Source organism: Lemur catta, chromosome 18 (genome assembly GCF_020740605.2).
Source record: "Lemur catta isolate mLemCat1 chromosome 18, mLemCat1.pri, whole genome shotgun sequence".
NCBI classification, from domain to species: Eukaryota; Metazoa; Chordata; class Mammalia; order Primates; family Lemuridae; genus Lemur; species Lemur catta.
In genome coordinates, this window is record NC_059145.1 from 42,317,344 (window position 1) to 42,342,509 (window position 25,166).

The following is a 25,166-nucleotide window of genomic DNA, read 5'->3' on the forward strand; positions in this document are numbered from 1 at the left end:
ATTTTACACTTACTTCACATCGTCTGAACCCACAGGAAAGAGATTATTGTGCAAAACACTTTCTATTATATACCAACAATACTTACATGCCAGACACTACTCTAAGCACTTTACATGCATTATTTCATCGACTACCCCCCCACCCCCAAACACCCTGTGAGTTGGCACTACTATCCTATTTTACACAATAAGCAAAACACAAATAAGTTGAAGTAATGTGCCTACGGACACATAGTATGTTTAACTTTACATAAACCTTATATCCTATATAGCTTCTGCAACTTTCTTAGCACTGTTTTTTATGTATTTGTGTTGAAAGATGTAACGCTAACTCTTTCATATTCACTTTCCAAAGTGCCCAAAACCACCCATTTATTTATCTGTTCTTCTGTTGATAAAATGCAGGCTTTTCCCAGTCTTGCTACCAAGACAATACTGCAATGAACAGTCTTAAACTCATTTCTTTGTTCACATGCAGCTCCTTTAGGACATATCTAGGAGTGGAGCTGCTGGGTAGTAAAGTACACAACACACAACTTTACAAGATTTTGCAAATTGCTTGGCACGGTATTTGTCACAATTTCCACCCCCAAAGCAGTGTGAATTCCTGTTGTTTCACATACTTACCCACACTTGGGCTTTCAAATATTTGCCAACTTGCTGAGTGTGAGATGGTCTGCACTGCTTTGCATCTCCCACGCCTTCTTCTCTGTACATGCCTCTGTCTGCTCGGACAGTATCTGTCAGCAAGGGCGGGGCTGACCACGCTGAACAGGTGACAGAAAGACCTTCTGATACCTACTCCACCATCTGATTGTCCCAGCCCATCTGGGGCTCTCCAACCCCAACTTGAGTTCCTCCAAGGGCGTGAAGGTGGGCGGGCAGGGCAGGAAGAAGCCTGCATGTTCTCCAGGCCAGGCTGGATTACAAGATGAGAACTGGTGCCTGGGGCCATCAGAAACCGTCAACCGGAGCCACACAGAACCGTCTACCGCCGGGTCCTGAACCAGAAGGTGTGTGCTTGTGGGGTGGCTTCCAGGCAACATTTTACTCAAGTGCCACTTTAAAAAACCCCAACCCTGACTTAGCTGAATTAAATTTGGTTCTAGATTCCATAACAAGTAATTTTGTGCAAAATCTCCTCTGCATGGCAAACAGATAAATAAGCACCCAACCCTGGCCTCCAGAGCACTTGGTCTGGCTGCAGTGATGGGCATAACGAGAAGCCCAGACAACACCTAACAGCCAGATACAGGCAACAGGAGAGGTGGGGCCAGGGGAAAAGGGGCTTAGAGGGATGAGGGCCAGACAAGGTCAAGCCTTGAAGACAGATGACCCGTAGCAGCAGAGACAGAAGTGTGGCACTCCAGGTGAAGGGAGGCAGGACAGTCCAGGGGTGTCCAGGGAGGTGCATGCAATGAAGTCAAATCTAATACTGATTACACCAAAATGTTTAGCAGTTAGCACGAGCAGTCAGACTTTGACCTTTTCTTCCTTTTACCTAATCTGTATTTACTAATATTTCTATGATAATCACCTATTACTTATAGAACTAAGATTTGAAAACTCAGGTTATTAAACAGACTGCATCACTATAATCTCAAAATATTAACGGCTTCGGTATAGAAGGATTTCTATTTTTTATTTCATTCTTTATATATTTTAAAATTTGGTTGGAATGTTTAAAATAAGTATATCTCATTCTATAAAAATGGCAGTAAATAACTCTCCTACTTCATGTAGGATATGGTCAGGGGGGAAAAAAAATCCCTATTGGGGCAGGAACTTTACAAGGTGCCAGGTGGCACGGGGAATATGGGGATGAAAATGTGGACAGAAAAGGGTTTCCGTGGTTGTAGCACCAACTGGCCTCTGTGAGGGCCCTGGACCTAGAGGTCAACCATCTAACCCAGAGTCTTAGTAAACCAAGCCCTCTTTCACCAAGCCCAGGAGTCAGGCAACACAGCCAGGTACTCTAAGTTCACACCCAAGGAAACTGATGCAGACGTCCAGTGACTTGCCCTAGATCATCCTGCCAGTCCAAGGCACACCGAGCCTAGAACTCAGACCTAATGACTCCAGGGTCCCATGACCTGAGGGGGGTCCCCCACCACCACCACCAGGCACTGGCACCTTTGGGTTGAACCTCATGCCGGTTCCCCACACACGGAGAGGGCTATATGAAGGTGAGAGGCTGCCTGCAGTGTGCAGAGGCGAGAGATGTAAACACAGTGATGGTAAGTGTTTACATCTGCTGAGGGCGGAAGACCTTACAGGAAATTCAGAATGGGGTACAGGGGAGGGTCGCATTCATGGAAACTGGCAGCAAAGATAACTATGCAAAAATCAGCCATACTATTTTACTGTCCTTGGGTCTGTGTTTAACTCTTGTAAAATATAATTCAGATTTGGGCCATATCATTTGTCTACTTGAAACTGTCCAGAAGCTCCCTACCTCCCTCTGAAGCAGCTCAAGCCCCAGTGATGACCTCCCATGCTCACACAGCCTGACCCTCTCTCCACCTCTGCCAGTTGGCTCACTCCACTCTATCCCAGGGGCCTCCTTGCTATTCCCTGAGGACACCAAACAAGACCCCACCTCCTCTGCCTGTGACTCTCCTTAAAGATCTACATGGCTCACTCCCTGACCTCCTTCAGGTCTTTGCTCGAATTTTACCTTCTCAGTTGAGGCCCTCCTTCATCAATCTCTTTAAAATCACAACCCACCTCCCAGTCTCTTCTGCTCTCCTTTGTCCACAACACATAGTAGCATCCAGCATACTATATATCCCATTGGTTTATCATCTGTAAAAATCCAAGATGGCAAGGTTTTTGTCTGTTCCGGTCACTGTCAGTTCTCTGGCACACATGAAGTGCTTAGCACATTTCTGCTGAACAGATGGACGGCTGCTGCCTGTGCATACCTGTGGGGTGGAGATGGCCATAGGGTACCAGTAGAGCTCCATGCTCCAAGCGATAGAGCCCAGCACTCTGTTCTCCACCTGCCATGAAGACAACTCTAACCCCCTCGCAGACATGAAAGCCAGCTATGAAGGTTGAAGCCCCAGCCAGAACTCCACAGGGGGCAAACGGGAAGACCAGTTCTTGATAATACTGCTGCTACTTTTAAAGTCAACAGAATAGGCTCCATCACAGGCCAAGCTCAAAGAGAAAATTAGGATCCAACTGGCCCCTTCCCAGCAGCCACAGCTCACGATGCCACAGACATTTTGTCCAACCACAAAGGGCAATGGTTTCTCTCTTTAGAGGTGTGGTAGGAGACCTCGCTGGAAGTGCCCCAGGCTACTGTGCAAAGGCCACTCCTACTGGCCCAGGTTTTCAGAAGGGCTCCAAAGAACATGTTGCTGTTTTTCCCCCAGTATCGCTTTCCATCAGGTAGGCTGGGCACTCCCTGAGCTTTTAAATCCTCAGGATTCCGTCACTAGTTTCCAAAATAGAAAGGGCTAGGCCCTTTATAGAGGTTTTCCTCACGGTGCCTACAATTAAGCATTCTCTAGCAGTGTCGCTAGGAATCATTTACCCCATTGTCATTGTCAGGTCCCAGGCTAATCTCTAATATGGCTTTTCATGTGCCGAGCCAAGTTTGAGGACCACCTGAAGGTCTTCCCACACTTGCTGCATTTGAAGGGCCTTTCTCGCGTATGAAATCTCTTGTGGCTAATGAGTTGGGAACTCTTGCCAAAAGCTTTTCCACAAATGCTACATTTGTGGCACTTCCTCCCAGTGGGTATGTTCTGGAGTTCAGTGAGCCTAGAGCTCCGGTCACAAGCTTTTTCACAATCTTCAACAGGCTTCTCTTCAGTTGGTTTTAATTCCTGTAAACTCAACTCTGTGTTCTGACAGGACAGCAACCCAGGCAGGCTACATTCAGACTTTGCCACTCTGGTGTGTTTTCTCTGATGATTACAAAGGGTTTGTCTCCCAACAAAGTCTTTCTCACACCACTGACATTTAAAAGTTCTCTCTTTAGTGTGGATTCTCTGATGATTAACAAGGCGATGATTTCTATCATAAGATTTTCCACACAGATTACATTTATAGCGCTTCTCTCCACTGTGTATTCCCTTATGATCTAAAAGAGTTCTCTTACGTGTAAAGGTTTTTCCACATTCTTGACACCAAAAAGGTTTCTCATCAGTGAGGATTTTCGGCTCCAGATTTGGAGGCTTTTCAATTTCATGACACTCATACTGTTGTTGAAAAGAGTGAAGCCTCTGATGTCGGTAGAGATTGGAACTCCATCTGAAGGCTTTCCCACACTCCCTGCACTTATACGGCTTCTCTCCAGTGTGAATTCTCTGATGCAGGAGGAGGAATGAGTGATTACGGAAGGCTCTGTCACACTGGCTACATTTGTAGAGCTCCTCTTTCGTGTGACTGCTCTGACGAACTGGGAACACTTTGTCCTGCTTAAAAGATGGCTCACCCTCAGGTTTTCTTTTCATGGCATGCTTCTTCTTATGAACAATAAAGGCTGACTTATAGATAAACTCTTTGCCACATTCGCCACAACGGTGTGGTTTCTTATCTGTATGCATTCTCTGATGATCAATGAGGGTTTTCTTTCGAGTAAAAGTTTTGCCACAGTGCTGACACAAAAAAGTTTGCTCCACAGTGGGGGCATCCTGGGGCTGACTGCAGTTAGGACTCTGCCTGAATTCTTCTTGACACTTATCTTGTTTGTGAAATTTTTCCTCCTGGTGCGACCTCATATGACGAGTAAAATTTGACCTCCACCTAAAGGTTTTCCTACATTTGGTACATTTATAGGGTTTCTCCTGGGTGTGAATCCTCTGATGTTCAAGAACATAGGCTTTACAGTGGAAAGATTTCCTGCACTGGCTGCAGTCAAAGAGCTTCTCCTTACTTTGGTCTCTCAAATGATCAAACCCTGAACTGCAGGTGAGCACTTCCCCATACTGATTTGATTCAGGAAATTTCTGCTTAGCATGGGTTTCTTGGTGCAGACGGTAGGCTGACATACGTCGGAAAGCTTTCTCACATAGGCTGCACTTATAAGGTTTCACCCCAGTGTGAATTTTCTCATGTCGCACACAGTTGGAGCTCCACCTGAAGGCTTTCCCACACACCCTACATTTAAATGCTTTCTCTTGAGTATGAAGTTTCTGATGACATGCAAGATGGGAGCTACGACTAAAAATCCTCCCACAGTCACTGCACTTATATGACGCCGCCACTGTGGGAAGGCTCTGCCCATGTTGATGATGAGAGCTAAGGCTGAAGTCTTTTCCACACACATCCTTTTTGTTCCCTTTCAGTCCCGTATGAATTCTCTGAAGTAGGTTAAAGCCCCCAATCAAGTATCTGAGCCCCTTCCCATATCTTATGTAGTCAAAGTGGTGTGAACTCATTATGCTGAAGTGTCTGCCATAGCCATGTTTAAGGGATAGCTTTCTCCCAGAGACTCTCAAATATGTAACATGTTTTAGGTCAAGGCTATTACTTCTTCCTGATACTTCAGAATCTTTTCCTGTCCTGTGACTGAAGTTGGTCTCTTCTTTCTTAACTCTCACTTGTATAGGGTTTTCACATTGATCTTTGAACCTGCTCTTTGGTTCAAAAGATCTGCTGAGCCCTGTTCCCTGAGAAACACTTGTTGCAAAACATTCTGATGGCACAGCTGGGGTTTCTGCTTCTTCCAAAGGTTCCGGATTTAAGAAGAATTTGTTTGTTTTAATCTGGAGCTTACCTGACAAAAAATAAAACAGAAGACAATGTACTCTTTTCCCATACTTGGAACTAGAGAAAGCACCAAGGGGCAATGAAATGTCTGGGTGGTGAGGCTTTTGTCTGACTTTCAATACGTTTATAAAACAGTCAAGTATAAGACAAAGCATGGAAGAGTATCCCAGATAACAGGGAGGAGGTAAGGAAAAGCAAGATGGGCACAGGAGTTAGAGACAGGCAGACATCACATCCAGCAAGAAAATGAACAGGTTGAAAGAGAGTGTTAGATAGCCAGTGAGGGGAGAAGAATCATGGCACAGGAGCACCACAGAAATGTACCCAAAAGCCAAGAGGTAAGCTGCTAAGGAGGGCCTGGCTGAAACGACTGGAGATCAGCCTACCACAGAAGGAAAAACCAAGCAAAGAAGAGGAACAGGAGTGTGAGGAGGGCTCCTAAGTACAGGATGGGTGGACATAGGGGATTTAGCAGGAGTGCAGGGACAGGGCTAAGGAGCATCAGTGAGTGAAAAATACAGGAACAGTGAAGCCCTCTGGCAAGAACTGTTAATGAGAGGGTTGCTGGCGAAATAGGAAGGGACAGGTCTAGAAACAAATGGCCTCTCAAAGGCCAGCCAGGAGGGAAGAGGCCCAGGGGCCCAGCACCCCTTAACAACACTGTTAAAGATTTTCCTTCTAGATCCTTTTGTAGTTTATAAGCGTGATGATTTGAGTTTTCACATTCACATGTGAGATGTGCCTCCCTCAATCCTTGTTATGACATCAACATATTACCCATCTGACTTGAAACAAACAAACCAAAAAGATCTTCTAGCAAACAATGAAGTAAGTCCCCAGTGATGTACCTCACCTAAAGAAAGAGAAGAGTAGATGCAGGAGGAGCAGGACCTGGTAGGTTCTCTGGAACTCACCTGGAAGGCCAGCACCTGGATTCCCCTTAGGCTGAGCTGCTTGGACATTCAGGCCCCACGGCTCCCTTGCTTCCAACCAGGAGATCAGAGCAGGTTTGGTGAATGGCCCCACTGCAGAAAAGAAGAGAATGGGATGGGAGGGTATATGGATCACTCAGAACTACTCGAGGACTCCCCCAGCCTGAAGTCCTGGCAGGGAGGTGGGAAAGGCCAAGAAAGCAGGTGAAAGATGCTATGGCAGGGGGCCCAGACGGCCGTTTCTGATAGCCCTGAGCAGACAGAGATAAGAGAGGAGAGAGGCTAAGAGAAGCTGCAGGCAAAAGGATCATTAGAATTCTCTGGAAATGAGAACCACACAGCTACTCAAATGGTTAAATCAACATTTTTTGAATGCCTAAATGGACTAAGAACTTAAAACATATTACACTTAATATTTACAATAACCCAGAACGGCAGGCATTATTATCCCCATTTTTTTTTTTTTAAGAGACAGAGTCTCATTCTGTCACCTAGGCTGGAATGCAGTGGTGTGATCATAGCTCACTGCAGCTTCAAACTCCTGGGCTTAAGCAATCCTGCCTCAGCTTCCCAAGTAGCTGAGACTGCAGGTGTGTGGCACCATGCCCAGCTGATTCTCTTTTTTTTTTCCCTTTTTTTTTGTAGAGATGGGATCTCGCTATGTTGGCCAGGATGGTCTCAAACTCCTGGCTTCAACAAATTCTTCTGGCTTGGCTTCCCAAAGTGCTGGGATTACAGGCATGAGCCACCATGCCCAGCCTATTAACCCAATTTTTCAAAAGAGGATACCAAGGTGCTAGATTAAGTGATCTGGTTAGTAGTTAAACAGCCAGGATCTAAACCCCGGTCAGGTCCCTCTCTATGTACCACTACAAAAACCAGGAAGGGGAGTCCACTTGCTCAAGGATTCTTGGGCATGGCTCCAGGTCATGGTCCTCAAAAACAAAAAAAAAACCAAAAACAAAAACAAACACTCCCCCCCACCCCACCCCCCACCAAAAAAAAAAAAACCCCAAGAAGGCACAAGTAGAAGTGGATAGAAACATGTGAGTACCAATGACTTACCCAGAGAAACCATGTTCCTATAATTCTCCAGCATCACATCCCTGTACAGGTTCCTCTGAGCCGAGTCCAGCCATCCCCACTCATCCTGGGAGAAGGTCACCTCCACGTCCTTGAAAGTCATAGCCTCCTGAAAAAACACTGTGCCCTAGAGCTGGTCCACAGCTCCCAGTTTTTAGAAGGGGGCAGGGGAATGGGCTCGCTCTGGGTGAGTAAAACACGGATCTGGCAAAGGTGAACAGAAGACCATCACCCAGGAGGAGAGCTCTGAGCTCAAAGACGGTAATCTGGTGTCTGGGACATGGGTCTCTGGATGTGAGGTCACTAGACAGAGAAACCCAGGATGAGAAGAGCTGTATTACTCCATTAGGACATCAGGAAGGACTGAAGGCTCTGTGGCTCACCTGGGGCTGGGCTGTCAGGGATGTGGTTACCATTACCCCGTCTTCTGGGCACCCCTCACTCTGGGAAAAGGCAACAACCTGGACAGCAGGAGAATCTGAAGGAGAAGAAAAAGCCATGAGAAAGCTGTCCAGCTCTGGACGCCCCACTGAGAAGCCGACTCTTCCCTACACACACAAGTATCCTGGACCCATGAGCAGGCACAGACTGTTATTAAATATCCATCTCACATGTGTATCTACTGGGGGCCTGGAAGGGAGTGTGTGTGTGTTGGGGGGGGGATGCAATGAGGGGAGGAGCTAGCCAGATATGAGTCACAGAAGGGGTGGAGAGGACACAGATCTAAGGACCAGGACAGAAAGATTCTTGTGAAAAGACAACGCCACAAGAAATTCAAGAGGTGTGCGTAAAGCCAGGCAGCAAGTACCGGATTGCCCAGGCAGGAAGTCACGTGTTCCTATTTCACAGACAGGCTCCAGGTGGTCCCCCGAGGCAGAGCCATTCCTGAGAGGTGAAGCAGGGGGCCATATCTGTGCAGATCGCAGGGCTCCCGTACCCATCCAGTGCACATCTGGGCTCTGGGCAGAGCCTGGGTCCTGGCAAGAAGAAAATGTTATGAGAGGATCCTCAGGGAAATCAGATCAGAGAAGAGGCCACATAGCAGGTCTCTAAAGGGCAGGGGCAAAGGGAGGGGGGAGCCAGATCCTGTATTACCTCCAGGCAGAGAGAAAAGCACAAGCAGCAACGCAGGGAAGCCCCTCCTACCCCTTCCCATCCATGGGCTCTAATGAGGGCTCAACACAAGGAAGCACTTGGCAAGTCAGTAACAGCATTGTTGTCAGTCCTCAGATGCCACAGTGACATCTCCCCACTACCCACCCCAGACCTCAAACTTAGAAATGAGAGAGAAGAAATTAGTTCTTGAGAGTTAAACTGACGACAATGGTTCATAGCAGAAATGGTCAAGTAGTATCTACTGTCAAGTAACATCTACCACTCCAGGCACTGATATGCACAGAGAACTCAAAGAGCCAACTTGACTTTAATAGTAACACCTCCAGAGAGGCAGAGCTGATTATGAGGATCAGTCGTGGAACCACAGAAGAAAAAGCCTCCAGTGTAAAAAATGGTAGTGCCTATCATAGCAGAGAGCAGGAAAGAGGAGGCTTTTGCCCTGGGCCTTCAAATAGCTCTGGTCTGTAAGGCAAGGTTGTCTCTGATGTGGAGATGAGTATAGGAAGGTAAAGCCAATGAACTTTTGAGTTTTTCTGTTCCCATGGCCAAGACATTCTCTATACCAATATGAACAATTCTTAGCCTGAGGCCATTAAACATCTGATGCAAAGATATACACTAAAGATGATGAATTGATCATCGTGGTAATTTATCTCCTGCTCCTTTCAAACCCTACTAAAAGAATAATAAAGAAACAATAAGGACATAAGCACAGCCACTCGAGTTTAAGGACAAACTTTCTCAGGCCCTGGTTTTTCAGTGCCCTAATTTTGCTGAACTCTAGGATGACCCTGTGACTATATGTACCTTAAGCATTTCTGTTCCTTTTCAGAATTTGGGGAGGTTTTTCCGCCATGACTTGCAATATAGTCAGCATTGGCAATTTTTAACAGTCCCTACGGGGACTGAATAAAAAAAAAAAAAAAAAATTTGGAGGGCTTTCTTCCAGCCCCCATTGTCTTCTAATTTCTAAGGAGCTTTGAGTTAGGCCCTTTCTGCTCATTTGGCAATGTTTTCAAGGATTTTCTTCAACCTTACATCTAGCTCTAAATGAGCAAACTGTAACAAAGCTGCAAATTTACTGTGTATCTTATTTCCTTTTATAAATTATTATTAGGCCCTCCTGAATATTTTTTTAGTAAAAATGACAAATCCTCTTTTGAAGTATTAAATTAGTACCTAATGTTAAGCAAAGATATTTTCTAATAGTCATAACTTGTGGGGATTTATTATCATTTACTGTTGGTAGACCATGTTCAGATGAATTATGCACACAGCATCACACATATTTTTACATAGATAAAATTTTAAATGGGCCTAAAACAAAAATGATAAATGATCTTTTAAAAAAACTGAAACAATACAGGAAGCAACAGCTCCCTGTGTGCAGCAGGAGCAGCAGGAAGAATGCACTGTAACTGACTTGCTACAGTTCTATTGCTGGGCCTGGGACTGTCAACTCTGCCAGAGCCAGGTACGTGATAGGCACTCAAATATTTACTGAACATTTCTTACAATTAGATCATTTCTGCATTTATTCTCAATGAACAGAGGCTCTGAAATGTGTAACAATGTGGCCAATGACACTGAAGGTATAGAATGAAGTCTAAAATTGAAGTCTTCCTATTTCCCAGCCCAGGGCTACCCTTTGGCACTCACATCCATCCCTCCTCCTAACCCCCAACCGCATACACAAAATAGACCCTCAAAAGCTTACTGAGAAGGAAGCAACATGGTACATGCAGACTGCCTTTCTGGGTTTTAACATGTACTCTCTCACTCAGAAGCCCAGAGTCCTGACTCTAGGTGCTGCGCCCACCCCCAGACAAGTTGGCTCACCAGCAGGCAGAGTTCACTGGGCACGACACACTTGCTCATACTCACCATCCATGGTGTCACATCAAGGTCCCTGTGCAGCTCCTCCAGCAAGGCCACAGCCTTCTCACCATTTTCAGGGTGATGGAGCTGCACCCAGGTCCGGAGTTCCCCAGGCAGGATGCTCAAGAACTGCTCTAACACCAGCAGCTCCAGGATCTGTGCCTTGGAGAGAACGTCAGGCCTCAGCCACCAGCGGCAGAGCTCCCGGAGCCGGCTCAGAGTTTCTAGGGGCCCAGAAGACTCATGGTAGCGAAGCTGCCTGAAGAGCTGGCGGAACAGCTCCTGGCCAGGACGATTGAGAGTCTGTGGCCTGGCAGCCTGCACCGAAGTGTAGCCTTCATCCTCTTCTTCCTTCTTTACCATTTGTAGGCGTCCTCGCTCCCTTGAAGACTGGGCCTGAGCTGGATGGACAGTGCACCACCTGCCTGGAGGCATCACTCCCGTTCAGGACCTCCCCAGAAGAGCTCAAAACAAGTCTGCCTTAGCCGTGGCGCTGCTGGGTCCTCGGCAGTACCTTCTCAGCACTGCAGTGGATGATGCCATTTGCTGGGACATCAGAAGTCACTGTTAAGAGACTGAAATAACCAACATTCAGGAGGGGATGCAAGAATGATGTCCATCATACACGGTGCAGTAAGATCCTATTGGTTGCGATTATCTTTGGATGTATGAGAAAAAGGCACACGTACAAGAGCATTCGCACAGATGTATTTGCCAGTATCAAGCAGATCAGGGCTAGAATGTCACCTATTTCGATAGTAAGCTAAGAAAATATCCCAGAATACAATAAAACATGTATTAAGTTTACACATAAAAACTTTGTAAAAAACACAAATGTCTGATGAAAAAAGTCAAAGAAGATCTAAATAAATGGACAGACACTATATTCATGTATTAGAAGACTTGATATAGTAAAGATGTCAATTTTCTCCAAACTGATCTATGGGTCTAATGCAATTCCTACCAAAATCTCAGCAAGTTTTTTTTTATAGACAAGATTATTCTAAAATTTATGTGAGAAGACAAAGGAATTAGAATAGCTAAAATAATTTTGAAAAATAATAAAGCAGGAGGAATCAGTCTATCTAATTTCAAGTCTATAACTATAGTAATCAAGACTGTGTGATATTAGTAGAGGAAGAGACAGATAGATCAATGGAACAGAAGAGAAAAATCAGAAATAGACCAACACAAATATGCTCAACTGATTTTTTAATATAAAATGTGATTTTACTAATATTATAACACAATATTTTAAAATATCTCAGCCTGGCACATCAGCTCACATCTGTAATCCCAGCACTCTGGGAGGCCGAAGGCAAGAAGACTGCTTGAGCCTAGGAGTTTGGGACCAGCCTGGGCAACATAGTGAGACTCCATCTCTAAAAATTAGCCAGGCATGGTGGCACACGCCTATAGTCCAGGCTACTGGGGAGGATGAGGCAGGAGGATCGCTTGAGCCCAGGAGTTCGAGGTTACAGTGAGCTACAATTGCACCACTGTACTCCAGCCTGGGTGACAGAGCAAGACCTTGTCTCTAAAAAGAAAAAAAAAAAAAAAATCAAACAAGCAATTCAAAAACAAAACAAAATGCTGATTGAGACTCCCCTAATTGATTTTATGATCCACAAATGGATTAAAAACTATAAATTGAAAGCTACTAATCCAGCATCCCACTCTACTCCTATATTTCCTTTTTTTTTTTTTTTTATTTTGAGGTAGGATCTTGCTCTGTCGTCCAGGCTGGAATGCAGTGGCATCACCAAAGCTCACTGCAACCTCAATTCCTGGGCTCAAGTGATCCTCCTGCCTCAGCCTCCTGAGTAGCTAGGACTACATGTGTGCATCACCACACCCAGCTAACTTTTCTATTTTTTGGGGGTAGAGATGAAATCTTGCTAGGTTGCCCAGGCTGGTCTCAAACTCCTGGCCTCAAGAGATCCTCCCACCTCAGCCTACCAAATCTAGGATTACACCCGATCCTGTATTTCCTTTCATATTAATAATTCATCATAACAGGGGGTGTCTAAGGGTTCAAGCCACTTTCAGGAGACAGCAGAGCTTAGTAGAAAGACTATAGAATGTGAACTAAGACAGACCTAGTTTCAAACCCAGCTCCCTAATTATTAGCTATATAACTGTGCATGCATCATTTTACCTCTGGAAATCTCTGTGGTGGGTTGTGAAGTTTAAATAAGAAGCTACTTTACATTTTGGGCTCTCAGGGAATGTCTGTTTGACCATACCTGGGAAAGGAGCTTGTGCTACAAGCCATATCACTGTGCAGAGGAGTTCACCCCTGCAATATGCCAAATAATTTTTTATAAAGGTACAAAAGCAATTCAGAAGAGGAAGGATCGTCTTCTCAATGAATGTTGCCGAAGCAACTGGACATTCATAGGCAAAATAAAGAAAGTAGACCTAAACCTCACACCTTCTACAAACATCAATTCAATATGATCACAGACTTAAATATAAACCACAAAACTATACAACTTTTACAGAAAAACATAGGAGAAAACCTTTAGGATCTAGGACAAGCAAAGAGTTCTCAAGACTTGGTATCTGTGATATTATGATATATATATACATTGGTTTTTGTCCATAGTTTTGGCTCATAACTCCCATAGCCCTTGTTAATTCCTAAGTGACTAAAACAATAAGCATATCTTTTGTAAAGGTATTTGGCCTTTTGTCCTCAGCTCCTGAAGCGGCTTTGGAACAGCCTTAGAGCAATAAAGATAAAAGACAATCTTTTGTTACAATGTTGGGATACTTTAGGCCTCAGGAGCAGGCCTCAGAAAACAGAATCTCTCTCTCTGACTTTCTGCCCTCCTTTCACCTGCTCCTTTTTCTCCCCAGGGCAGGCCATAGAAACTAAAAATATATGCTAATCTTCCCCTGCTTTTCTATCTTGGAGCTGGCCATAAATTCTCTGACCTACCTTGTTTGATCGCAGGTCATAAGACCCCCATTTCAGAAGGGGTCCTGCCCATACCTGGGAGGAAGGAATGCTGTACAGAGAGGGCCAAATAGAATCTGAACAGACTGTCCTTGCTGGGATTCCCCACTCAGTCTATTAGTATTAATCATACTATTTTTGTCCAATCTCATTTCTATATGGTTGTCCATGCTTCAATCATGCTATCCAAAGAAGTCTACATAAAAGGACCAAGAAGGTAGGATACAGAGAGCTTCTACACAGCTGAACTTGTAGAAGCTTGTAGGAAGGTGAACAAGAACTCATCCATGTGCCAGGACGATGGTACAACTCAATTCCACAAGGATGGAAGCTCCCATACTCAGGACCCTTCCAGAACTCTTCCTATATGTATCTCTTTATCTGGCTGTTTATTTATATCCCCTAAAATATCCTTTATAATAAACTGGTAAATGTAAGTAAGTGTTTCCCTGAGTTTTATAAGCCACTATAGCAAATTAATTGGGCAATGTCCAATCAGAAATTAATCAATACAACAGCACCAAAAAAATAAAACACCCAGAAATAAAGCTAACAAAAAGATTTACGTCATCTTAATAGAGAAAGAGAAAATTCTGCCAAAAGACATAACAGATCTGAATAAATCTTAAGTATGGGAAGAGTAATATTTTTAAGATGTCAATTCTTCCTAAACTAACATGCAAAGTCAATAAAATCCCAACCAAATTCCAGTGTCTTTTCTTGGGGTTTGACAAGCATATTCTAAAATTCAAATGAACATGTAGAAGGGCATGAATAGCCAAGACAACTTTTAAGAGGTGAAAAGATTAATCTACCAGACAATAAGGCTTACTATAAAGCTATACTAATGAAAACACTGTGTATTACTGAAGGAATATACAAATACTAGATAAAAGAAACAGCACAGAATCCTCACACAGGCTTATACACACATATATATTTAGTATATGATAGAGGTAGCATGGTAAGTCTTTGAGAAAGATCTGACTATTCAATAAATTGTATTGGGAAAACTGGCTGGGCAAATAAATAATGAATTCTAGTTAAAGAGCTAGATTTCAAAAACAAAACTCTAAAAAAAGAGAGGGAAAAAGAGTAAGAGCCCTGTGGTAAAGAAGGATTTCTGGCTGGGCATGATGGCTCACACTTGTAATCCCAGCACTTTGGGAGGCTAAAGTGGGATAATCACTTGAGCCCAGGAGTTCAAGACCAACCTTGAACAACACAGTGAGACCCCATCTCTACAAAAAATTAAAAATTAGCAAGGTATGGTGGCATGTGACTATAGTCCTAGCTACTTGGGAAGCTGAGGCAGGAGGATCACTTGAGCCCAGGAGTTCAAGGTTGCAGTAAGCAGTGATCACACCATTGCACTCCAGCCTGGGTAACAGAGTGAGACACTGCCTCTTTAAAAAAAAAAAAAAAGATTTCGTAAACAACAAAAAGGAAGAGTGATTGTAGTATACTATAAGAGACACATTACGTATTGTGACTAAGAAGTTAATGGTAGCCACAAGGCCCAATTAAGAATCTCACAGGGCCTATACAACATGTCACTTAATATGATGCAAACTGGCCCAGGAATTTCTAGGACACAAGGTCACCTCAGCACAGATGTAACTCTCAGAAACCTCAAAACAAATCTTATCCTTACAAGAATAGTTTAAACTTCCTTATGAAAGAAACACCCAGTAAGGCCCAGACTGAATACAACTAAAAAAATGGGAAGGATTCCCCAAACTTTGAGAATGCCTTGTGGATCATCCTGTTCAGTACATCTGACCCCTAACTGTACCTGGCCCATGCCACCAGCCTACTCCCACCATCAGTCTTGTAAGAATGGTGCCAGAATAAACTGCTTGAGCATCAGAAACTGTCTAAGACTCAACTTTGGTGTAGCTCAAACTAAAGGGAAGAAGTGGCCTCTGGGGAAGCTGGTCACCTAGAACCACCCAAAATCCCCAAACACAATAGTGATATATTTGACTACATTAATATGGAAAAAAACTCAAAAAACAAAAATCAAACACAAACCACTGACAGAAGTGTAAAATTATATAGCTATCAGGAAGGGTAGTTTGAAAGTCTGTAGTAAAACCAAAAAGGCACATTCCTTATGCTCCAAACTTGCGGGACAGATAGAAGAAGAGAAAGAAAACTGAAGCATGAAAAGAATCAGAATGGTGCTAAAGGTGAAGAGAAATCTGGCAATGAGGTTAAAGAGAAGGAACCTGAGGCCAGAGAGAAATATTTTGAAGAAATGCACCCAGCGGGAAATATAAAAGGCACTGACCTAGCTCAGGGTGTGGTAGGGGTCTTCAGACCCTGTGAAACAGGAAAGAAAAAAAACAGGAAGAAACTCCACACCAGGAACTAAGTTTGCAAAATTTGCTTTTGTGGCTTCTCTAAGTAGCTTGCTTGAACAGGCCTGTACCGGAGAGATAATAAATCGGCCAGGAATGCCAGACAGGACCGCAGCTTACACAAAGACCTTGCTGGAGATTAGAGATAAACACATCGTAACTGTGCCCCTCACCCTCCTTAAGAGATGTATAAAAGACTGTTACACCCCTTGCTGGGAGCTCAGAATTTGGACCCTGTCCTCTGAGCCTCACTGGTGAATAAACTCTCATTTTCTTTCTCGGTGAATAAACTCTCATTTTCTTTCTCGCCTAGTTTTTGAGTCAGTCATTGGGAGAAGGCTCCTCCTTCTCCTTCTGCACCAAGGGAACTGACACCCACAGTGAAATTAGGACCAAAAATAAGTCTCCAAGCTGGCTGGTTTTTTTTTTTTTTTTTTTGAGACAGAGTCTCACTCTGTTGCCCGGGCTAGAGTGCTGTGGCATCAGCCTAGCTCACAGCAACCTCAAACTCCTGGGCTCAAGCAATCCTCCTGCCTCAGCCTCCCGAGTAGCTGGGACTACAGGCATGCGCCACCATGCCCGGCTAATTTTTTCTATATATATTTTAGCTGTCCATATAATTTCTTTCTATTTTTAGTAGAGACAGGGTCTCGCTCTTGCTCAGGCTGGTCTCGAACTCCTGAGCCCAAACAATCCGCCCACCTCGGCCTCCCAGAGTGCTAGGATTACAGGCGTGAGCCACTGCACCCGGCCCAAGCTGGCTGTTTTGAAGCGGCTGCTGCAGAAATGTCCAAAGAGGTCAGTGAAGTACTTGTAAAGAGGTGAATAGAAGACTGACTAATAGAAAAACGAGGGCAAATGCCTGCAAATATGGCCAAGATTTCAGTCCTTCAATCAAAGGTGTTAGCCCAGCATCTAAAATCATGAACATGGAGAAAGCTGAAGACCTCATGGGCCTCTCCAACTCTGAATGAAAGACCCAGAGCACAGTGAACACTGCCACCCAGCAGGTAGCTGGGCCTGCCAGTAAAATGCAGGTATCCTAAAGCTGCGGGCTTCCTCTCAAGTCCCAATTACATTTTGAGGATGGAATTTTAAAAACTTCCTTTATTGACTTGTTGAGATTATATGACAACTGTGAACACAGAGGCCTGGGAAGCAACCTGAACTGGAACTTACTTTCAGGACTCTACTCCCAGAGCTTTAAACCTTAACCCAGTTTAATTTCCACAATGCAAATGGCTTTGAAAAGAACAGAGAACATCTTGGCACTTTTCAAGGAGATTTTCTTCTTTTTGTTATTTTATTTCTTTACTTCCTGGGCAATGTGACTTGTTTTCCTTTTAAAATTCCCATTAACTAGTCTCTAATTCTTGTGTTTTCCTACCAGTGTGAGTGTACATAAAGTATATTTTATAAACTGATAATAAGCAAACAAGTTTCTAAGATAATCACCACTAAAGAAAGACTGCTTTCAGTATGTCCTTAAAATCTGAAAATAATATTTATACTAATTTACCAACTAACAAACTCATACCTAAAGTGCCCAAAACTTGGTTTCTAAATACTATTCTCCAATAAAATGACGCAGGGCTCCTTGAAGAAGTTTTTAATTCTAAGCTGGGGCAGGGAAAATAAAAAGATGAGTGTTCTACGGTGCCAGAAAACTAGCGAAAGACTCAAAAAAGGATGAGGTCATGTCAAAAGGACACAGCTCCCAATGGCCAAAGCTAGAATAATTCACACAACAAAATAAATAATAGCATTGCATTATAGCCCAAAGAATAAAATAAATATCCACAAACACACACCAATGTAACTGAATGAATAAATAAAAGGAAGAGAAGGCACAGCTTTTCCTCACAAAGCATTCCAATGTTCCAATGAATAAGTGTAGAAGGAACGAGGAAAAGAGAAAGTCACATTCCAACACCACAGTAATAGTTGCTGCAGGCAAGATCCACCAATGAATGCTACTTAGTGGAGGTAAATTAAGGAGAAACAGGGTATTTGTATGCAAATAGCAATCTTCCCCCAAATAATCATTGATTACAAAGAGAAAGTAACTTTCCAGTGATGAAACCTGACAAGACACCACCAGATCAAGGTTAACATTAGTAATAAAACATGCGGAGCCAGGCGCACGCCTGTAGTCCCATCTACTTGGGAGGATCACCTGAGCCCAGGAATTTGAGGTTGTAGTGAGCTATGATGAAGCCACTGCGCTCCAGCTTGGGCAACAGAGCAAGATCCTGTCTCCTAAAAAAAAACAACCATAAAAACCTCAATGTAAGCACAAGAAAACAAATGCAACCAAGCTGAGGGACATTCTAAAAATACAAATACAGAGTACTCTAGGCCAGGCGCAGTGGCATGCCTGTAATCCTAGCACTTTGGAAGGCCAAGGCAGGAGGATTGCTTGAGGCCAGGAGTTCCAGATCAGCCTGAACAACATGGCAAAACCCCTGTCTTTACAAAAATTAGCCGGGCGTGGTTGTGTATGCCTGTGGTCCCACATACTCAGGAGGCTGGGCAAGGAGGATCGCTTGTGCCCAGGAGTTTGAGGTTGCAGTGAGCTATGATGTCACTGCACTGTAGCCCAGGTGAAAGAGCAAGACCCTGTTTCAAAAACAAAACAAACAAAAAACTTCAAAATTGTCAAGGTCATAAAGACAAAGACTGAGGAACTGTCAAAGATTGAAGGAGAACAAGTAGACATGACAACTAAATGTAATAAGGGATTCTAGACTGGATCCTGCAACATAAAAAGAACATAAGTAAAAAACAGATGAAATTTTAATAAAGTCTGCAGTTTAATTAATAGTACTATATCAAGTAAGTTTCTTAATTTTCAATGAGTCAACTATAGTAATGCAAGATATTAACTTTAGGCAAACTGAGTAAAAGGTATGCAAGAACCCTGTATAAGTTTTGCACCACTCTGCAAGTCTACAATTATTCAAAATAAAGTCTTTTTTAAATTAAGAAGTTTGAGCCATTATCATTTTCATCTGACTCATTTCCATTTTACGTATTAAAGATTAATTTGACAATCAGCTCTTTAAAAATTGAGGACATTAAATACTGTCAATTATCTCCCAATTTGGACTCATTCTTTCATTAATTTGCATATATTTATTGAGCACCTACTATGCCCCACACACTAAGATCACAACAGTGAATAAAACTACCTTGAGGAGCCTATGAGGAGACACAAAAATAGTATGTCAATAACAGGTACTACACAGTAAAACACAATAAGGAAAGGGGGAAATAAGTTTAAGATCAGGAAGGAAAAGCAAAAGCTCATAAATTCAATCTTGTAGAAAGTCTAACCATTCACCTTGGGGGGGTCACAGGAATGTTCACAGGACCTCTTTCAAATTGTTTCTAAAATATTGAAAATTGCAAAATACAGTAAGTTATGTTTTACCATACTTTATATATTTTTGACTCTCAAGCAACTCTCTGACATCATATTAATAGAATGGTTAGGCACAAATACTTCCTGGATACCAGAAGCCATAGAAAACTTACTGGTAGAACAGGCAGTATTTTTTACGCTTTTGTCAGTTTCCTTTTCAAGTGCACATGGAAGTTTACCTTCAAAACACTCCTATCTTTTCTGCTTACAGTAAGAAGGGATTGTTTTTCAACCAAAATTTGTCAGCCTCTCTTCAGCATTAGGTAACATAAAAGCAGCCTAATTCTTCAGTCTCTGAATATGCACACAGCCATACACACATATATAACACATAGAAATTCCCTGAAATTGCTTAATCAAATTACTGCTGAAACCACTCTCTGACACTTCCCTGCAAAACAACCAAGCTAATATTAATGAGTTTTCCGTTTTGAACTTTCTTAGCCATCACTTTTAGATTAGCATACAGACCATTCTTTGATCTCTTAGGCCTATGCAAGGCAGGGTACACTACAATGGTTGTAGGTTAGAGCTCTACCTTTGTTTAAAAACTGCCATTTCGGCAGGGCGGGTGGGTCACGCCTGTAATCCTAGCACTCTGGGAGGCCGAGATGGGTGGCTCTTCTGAGCTCAGGAGTTCGAGACCAGCCTGAGCAAGAGCGAGACCCCCCGTCTCTACTAAAAAATAGAAAGAAATTATCTGGCCAACTAAAATATATATACAAAAAATTAGCCGGGCATGGTGGCGCATGCCTGTAGTCCCAGCTACTCGGGAGGCTGAGGCAGTAGGATCACTTAAGCCCAGGAGTTTGAGGTTGCTGTGAGCTAGGCTGATGCCATGGCACTCACTCTAGCCCGGGCAACAAAGCGAGACTGTGTCTCAAAAAAAAAAAAAAAAAAAAAACTGCCATTTCCTACAGTGTCATTTGTCATTTTGAAAAACAAACACTCTAACAAACAAGATTTTGCTATTTTTCTGCACAGATGTCACTTGTTGACCACTACAGCTTCATATAAATGTGCACTATGGAAAATAAACTGCAAACACAATGTTTTAATTATCCTACAAAAAAAATATTTCAGCGGTCATAATGCCAAACCCAATTTTAACCAAAATTAAAATAAATGCATTCCACAAGGTCAGGAGATTATAATTTTTTAAAAAACACTTAATGGCACTGAATTATACACTTCGAAATGGTTAAAATGGTAAAATTTTTATTTACTGTATGGCAAATGGTACGAGTATTTCATCACAATAATACGAACAAAAGCTTTTAAAAAGCAACAGCATGATCTCCTTTCATAATAAAAATATGTACATATATGTGTGTGTGATAATTACGCACAAATGTTTAAATGTCAGGAGGCCTGGAGACTAAGATTTCCGAATCGCGAGTACTTTTACTTTTCCTCCACTTTCCTGTGCTATCTAATTGTTTCTAATGAATACGATTTATTTGCAAAATTGGGTGAAAAAACAAGAGCCCAGAGAAAGCAGGACTCCAAATTCTCTACATGGGACCCCGGGATGCGAAGACGTCGCCCATGCGCCCACAGCGAGGCGGGGTGGTATCCCTGGCCCAGGCCCCCTGCCCAAGGCGCAGCCTCGAGGCCGAGCACTGTCTGCAGCCGGGGCAGGGCCGAGGCCCCGCAGGCCTCCGCGAGCCCCGCGCCCGCACAGCCGCCCCCAGTGTCCCCGCGCGCCGCCAGGCCACTCACGGACTCTCGCCGCCGACCGACGGTCGATCCTCCCGCCACCGCCGCCTCGGCCGCCGCCTCCGCCGCCGCCTCCAGCCCCGCGCCTTCCTCGGGCTGTTCGGGCCGCGCACGCGCGTCGCCGCCACAGGCCCTCCGCGGCCTCTCTAGGAAACTGGGAGGGCCAACGTCTCTGCTGCTCCCTGGCCTTGGGGCAGGCGGTGGGCGGCCTCTGGGCGGGCAGTGGGGCTTGTCCCCGACACCCCTCGCCTCCCTGCCTTGGATATCTCCCTTCCACGCTGGTATCTCCGATGCCCCTTCGCGTCCCAGAGCTCGATCAGCCGTGGCCTGTTTCCCCACATCCCTCCCATTGTGTCAGCGGGGCTGCCCTGGAGGCCCCTCGGGGGAGGGGGGATTCGAAGCTAGGGGTGACAATAGGAACAGTAATACCGAGCTAACTGGTTCTGTAAAGGTCCCCCAGAGTAAAGTGTAACATTCAGCCTGCCCTTCAGCTGTAAGAATAAGAGTTGTTCCTTGAAGCAATGAAAAAATCCTGGGGTAAGCTTTAACTGATTGTTTTAATCGCTTCAATCTGTATAACCATATTGTGTAGATGTAGTTAAATTTTACTAGGACCATTTAGGTTGCACAATCTATGAAAGAATGTACTTTGGCTAGGACTAATGCTTTCTGCTTCTGTAAACTTGCTTGCTTAAAGATCGTTATCAGAACAGGTGGTCCGAGGCCGGTCCTGGGCCCCCGCAATGATGGAAAATATGATGTAATGCTATCACAACCTTTGTGTTGGAAGTCACGTAATCCTAAGTCACGTTAGTATAAAACCTCCTTGCTTTTTCAGCTTGGGACTGCTCTCTGTGCCTCTCTCTCCGCAGCACAGGGGTAGTCACTGGCCAGCTAATAAAGACTCCTGATTTGGCTCAGTTCGGTCTTTAGGTGGTCATTTCTTGCGTCTCAGACCATAACAGTTCTAGCCAGAAGGAGGTGTTCAGGGGGCCACTCAATCTTCCCTGGGGTGCCCTTAAACGAGGGGAACCAGATTCTGTGGAAGGCTAGTTGCCAGGACTCCTGCCTCTCCAAGTGGACATCATTTCACCACTACCATACCCAGGGATATTTCTTCATTTCCAGCCTAGAGGCACACAATGCCGCAACCTGCCCATGACCGCTAATTTTTTTTTTTTTTTAATAATCTTCTCCCTTAACTAACTACTTGACATTTTGAGTTGTTTCCCAGAAATGGTGGATTTTCTCTAAGACAAAGGAGCGGAGGTTCTGAAGGCCCTGGGGCAGACTTCCTGACTGCCAAGATTCACCATCCCCTACAACCTGCCACCTATGCACTTAGTGCTTTGTTATTAATAGTCATACCACACCTGCCCCCATTGTTAGGGGGCTAAGGGCATGCAGGAGGCAGGGCAGGTGACAAGGGGATGTGGATGTCGTCAAAGGCCCAGCGTCAGGATCAATAAAACAGAGTGAAGAAACCACAATAGCAGGAACTGGCCCTTAGGGGCTTTTCTCAACCAGGAGCATGCGGGGAAGCTAGGAGCTTGTGACCGAAAGTAAACTTTCCCTCGTCAACATAGTAAAAATCATAGCCCCTAGTGTCATAACAGTTCCAGAGCCAGCCATACAAGGACAAAAAGTGGGAAGGTACCACTTCCGAGAACTCTCCACCCTTTCTCAGAAAAATCATGAATATTCCGCCCCTGCTTAACATAAAATTGAAGAACCAACATAAAAAGGAAAAACAACATTATGTTCAGTGTCTCCTCCACGCACAGAGCAGACCTGTTCCTCTCTGGAACATGCTTTCGCTTTGTAAAGCTTCCTTCTATCCTACAATAAAGCTGCTTGTGTGAGTTGCTTGTGTGCGTATGTGACTGACCCGTCATTGTCATTGACCTGGTACCAGTACCCATTCTTCACCACTGGGAGCGAAAGACCAGGGAACACGGAGACAGACTTGACACCAAGGCATGTGACCCCCTCCTTTAAAAGCCCATGATCTCCGTTAGTTAGAGAGTCGGATTTGAGGCAGCTTCTCCTGATATCTGTCATAGTAAAAATTCTTTTCTTCCTTGACAATCCTCATTGTCTCAATAATTGGAACTCTGTGCACTGAGCAACTGGACCTACACCAAAACCCTCTTGTGGTTTTGACACCACCACTTTCCTCTCCCACAGCCTCCACTTGTTTTCTCCCATGGTGAGTTCTAAGTAAGGCCATAATCTTGGAGGAGTAAGTTGGGGGGGTGGAAAAGCTGCTTGAAGAAGAGGTGAACCAACATTGGGAGATGGTCCACCCTCTGTAGGAGCAAATGTCATCTACTGCCAGTGCCAGAGAACCTTGCGGGTGCAGAGCCAATGCCGTAAGACCATCTGCTGCCATTGCGGGGCATGCTGTAAGCTGCTATACCCAGAAGTCAGGTTGTTGTAGCAAAGTAATTCCCAATGCTGGGAATCACTCAAAGTCCAAGTGGGTACTTGGCTTCACACAAGAAAGAATTCAGGAGCAAGCCAACAGTGTAAAGTGAAAGCATGTTTTATTCAGGAAATATAGAAGATCTATTCCACAGAGTAGAGGTCAGTAGTTCTCCCTGTTGAGAACAGCCCCTCAGCCCTTTTTTGATTTCTTTCTATAAGCAATGGCTTAATCATAAGCTAAGAGGGGGAGGAATATTCATGTTATTTCTTAGAAAGGGGGGTGATTTCCTAGAACTGGGACCCTCTCCTTTCTTTACATTATAAGGTCCCTCCTGGAACTGTCATGGTGTTGGTGGGAGTTTCGTTTAGTGTGCTAATATATTATAATTAAGCCATAATGAACTGCAAGGTCAAGAAGCAGCCAATTTCTTTACCATCTTGGTTCCAACTGGTCTTAACTTGTTCTGTCACCACACCTGTTTTTGATCAGGATGGTTCGCGACTTTTTGACTCTGTTAAGCAGTGTCTGCCAGTTCCCTATGTCACTGGTAGTCCTCTGGTATGTGCTCCCTGGTGGCAGAGAGCCAACTGATATTTCAGATGGGCATTGATGATGTCCATCTGTGCCCTGGGCCTTTGCTTCACTCATTTAAACCACACTGAGTTCCTTTTTAATGCCCCAGTCACCACAGATGAAAACAGAATGGATCCTAAACACCAAGAGAGATGGTGATGAGGTGGAAGGAAAACAGACGGCACATTAAAAACAGGGTAACTGAAGACAGCCCAAGGGGTGATTTACAAAAGTTGGACAAGGTTAAGAAAACACAACATGCGGTGGTGCAGAATCCCATGGCTAGCAATATTTGGAAGCCATTATTACACCTAGGAGCAGGCTACCTGACAGAAACCTTGGCTTTTAGTTGAGGGACACAGCCAACCCATGGTTCAGCACAAAGGAAGCTGGGGTGATAAATAACCTGGACCTGACTCTCTTCTGATCTCATGCCAGGACCTCCCACTGGCCCAACCCAACCGGAAGCCAGAGGGCAGTCCAGGAGGGTCAGCCTCCCAAGTCTCTCAGCAGGGCTGAGGACTGACAGTGAATATAGAGGGGCAACCGGAAAATATCCAACACATGCAAAAAGGAAATGGAAACCACTTGTTAATGCCTTATTTGTCCATTAATTTCCATTTGAAAGAATATTCTTAGGTAATTGACTCCATGGGGGCAGGAGTATTGAATATTCAGAACCACCCATACTAGAGACAAGAGTTTTGGAATTTTGTTTGAGAACAAAATTTTTCCCATGATAGAGGAGCTTGAGCAGGTTCCTTATGTTTGGGGAGTGCTTACTGGATATTTTTCAACATGATAGGCAGTTAGCATGGATAGCACCCACATTTGGTGTGGTCAAACAAATCAACCACACTAGCTTAACTTGCACTTGAAAAACTTCCAGGAGCAGCCATTGGGACTGCAGCTTTGTTTTCAATTAACTCCTGCATAGCTTCTTGAAGCTCAAAGAAGTTCTGCT

At 44.1% G+C, this 25,166-nt stretch overlaps 1 protein-coding gene and 1 non-coding gene across 2 annotated transcripts; one reads left to right on the forward strand and one right to left on the reverse strand.

The window, feature by feature from the left end:
• Window positions 1-357: 357 nt before the first annotated feature.
• On the reverse strand, window positions 358-21,264 carry ZNF445 (zinc finger protein 445). The gene is made up of 7 exons (XM_045530682.1): window positions 21,205-21,264; window positions 10,740-11,308; window positions 8,548-8,716; window positions 8,123-8,217; window positions 7,722-7,848; window positions 6,639-6,749; window positions 358-5,731 (listed from the first exon to the last, which is right to left on the reverse strand). The coding sequence occupies exons 2-7, from the start codon at window positions 11,166-11,168 to the stop codon at window positions 3,567-3,569; spliced, it is 3,096 nt and encodes a 1,031-aa protein (XP_045386638.1). The 5' UTR covers window positions 11,169-11,308; window positions 21,205-21,264; the 3' UTR covers window positions 358-3,566.
• LOC123623706 lies at window positions 6,407-6,511 on the forward strand. Its single transcript, XR_006729993.1, has one exon. It is a non-coding gene; the product is annotated as a small nucleolar RNA U13 (small nucleolar RNA).
• Window positions 21,265-25,166: the final 3,902 nt, after the last annotated feature.

Coding starts and splice junctions, on each gene's coding strand:
- ZNF445 (XM_045530682.1), bottom strand. CDS start 11,168: ATGCCTCCAGGCAGGTGGTGCACTGTCCATCCAGCTCAGGCCCAGTCT. Junction 8,218..8,547: donor CTTCCTGCCTGGGCAATCCG/GTACTTGCTGCC, acceptor CTTCTCCTTCAG/ATTCTCCTGCTGTCCAGGTT. Junction 6,750..7,721: donor TAGGAACATGGTTTCTCTGG/GTAAGTCATTGG, acceptor TCTTTTCTGCAG/TGGGGCCATTCACCAAACCT.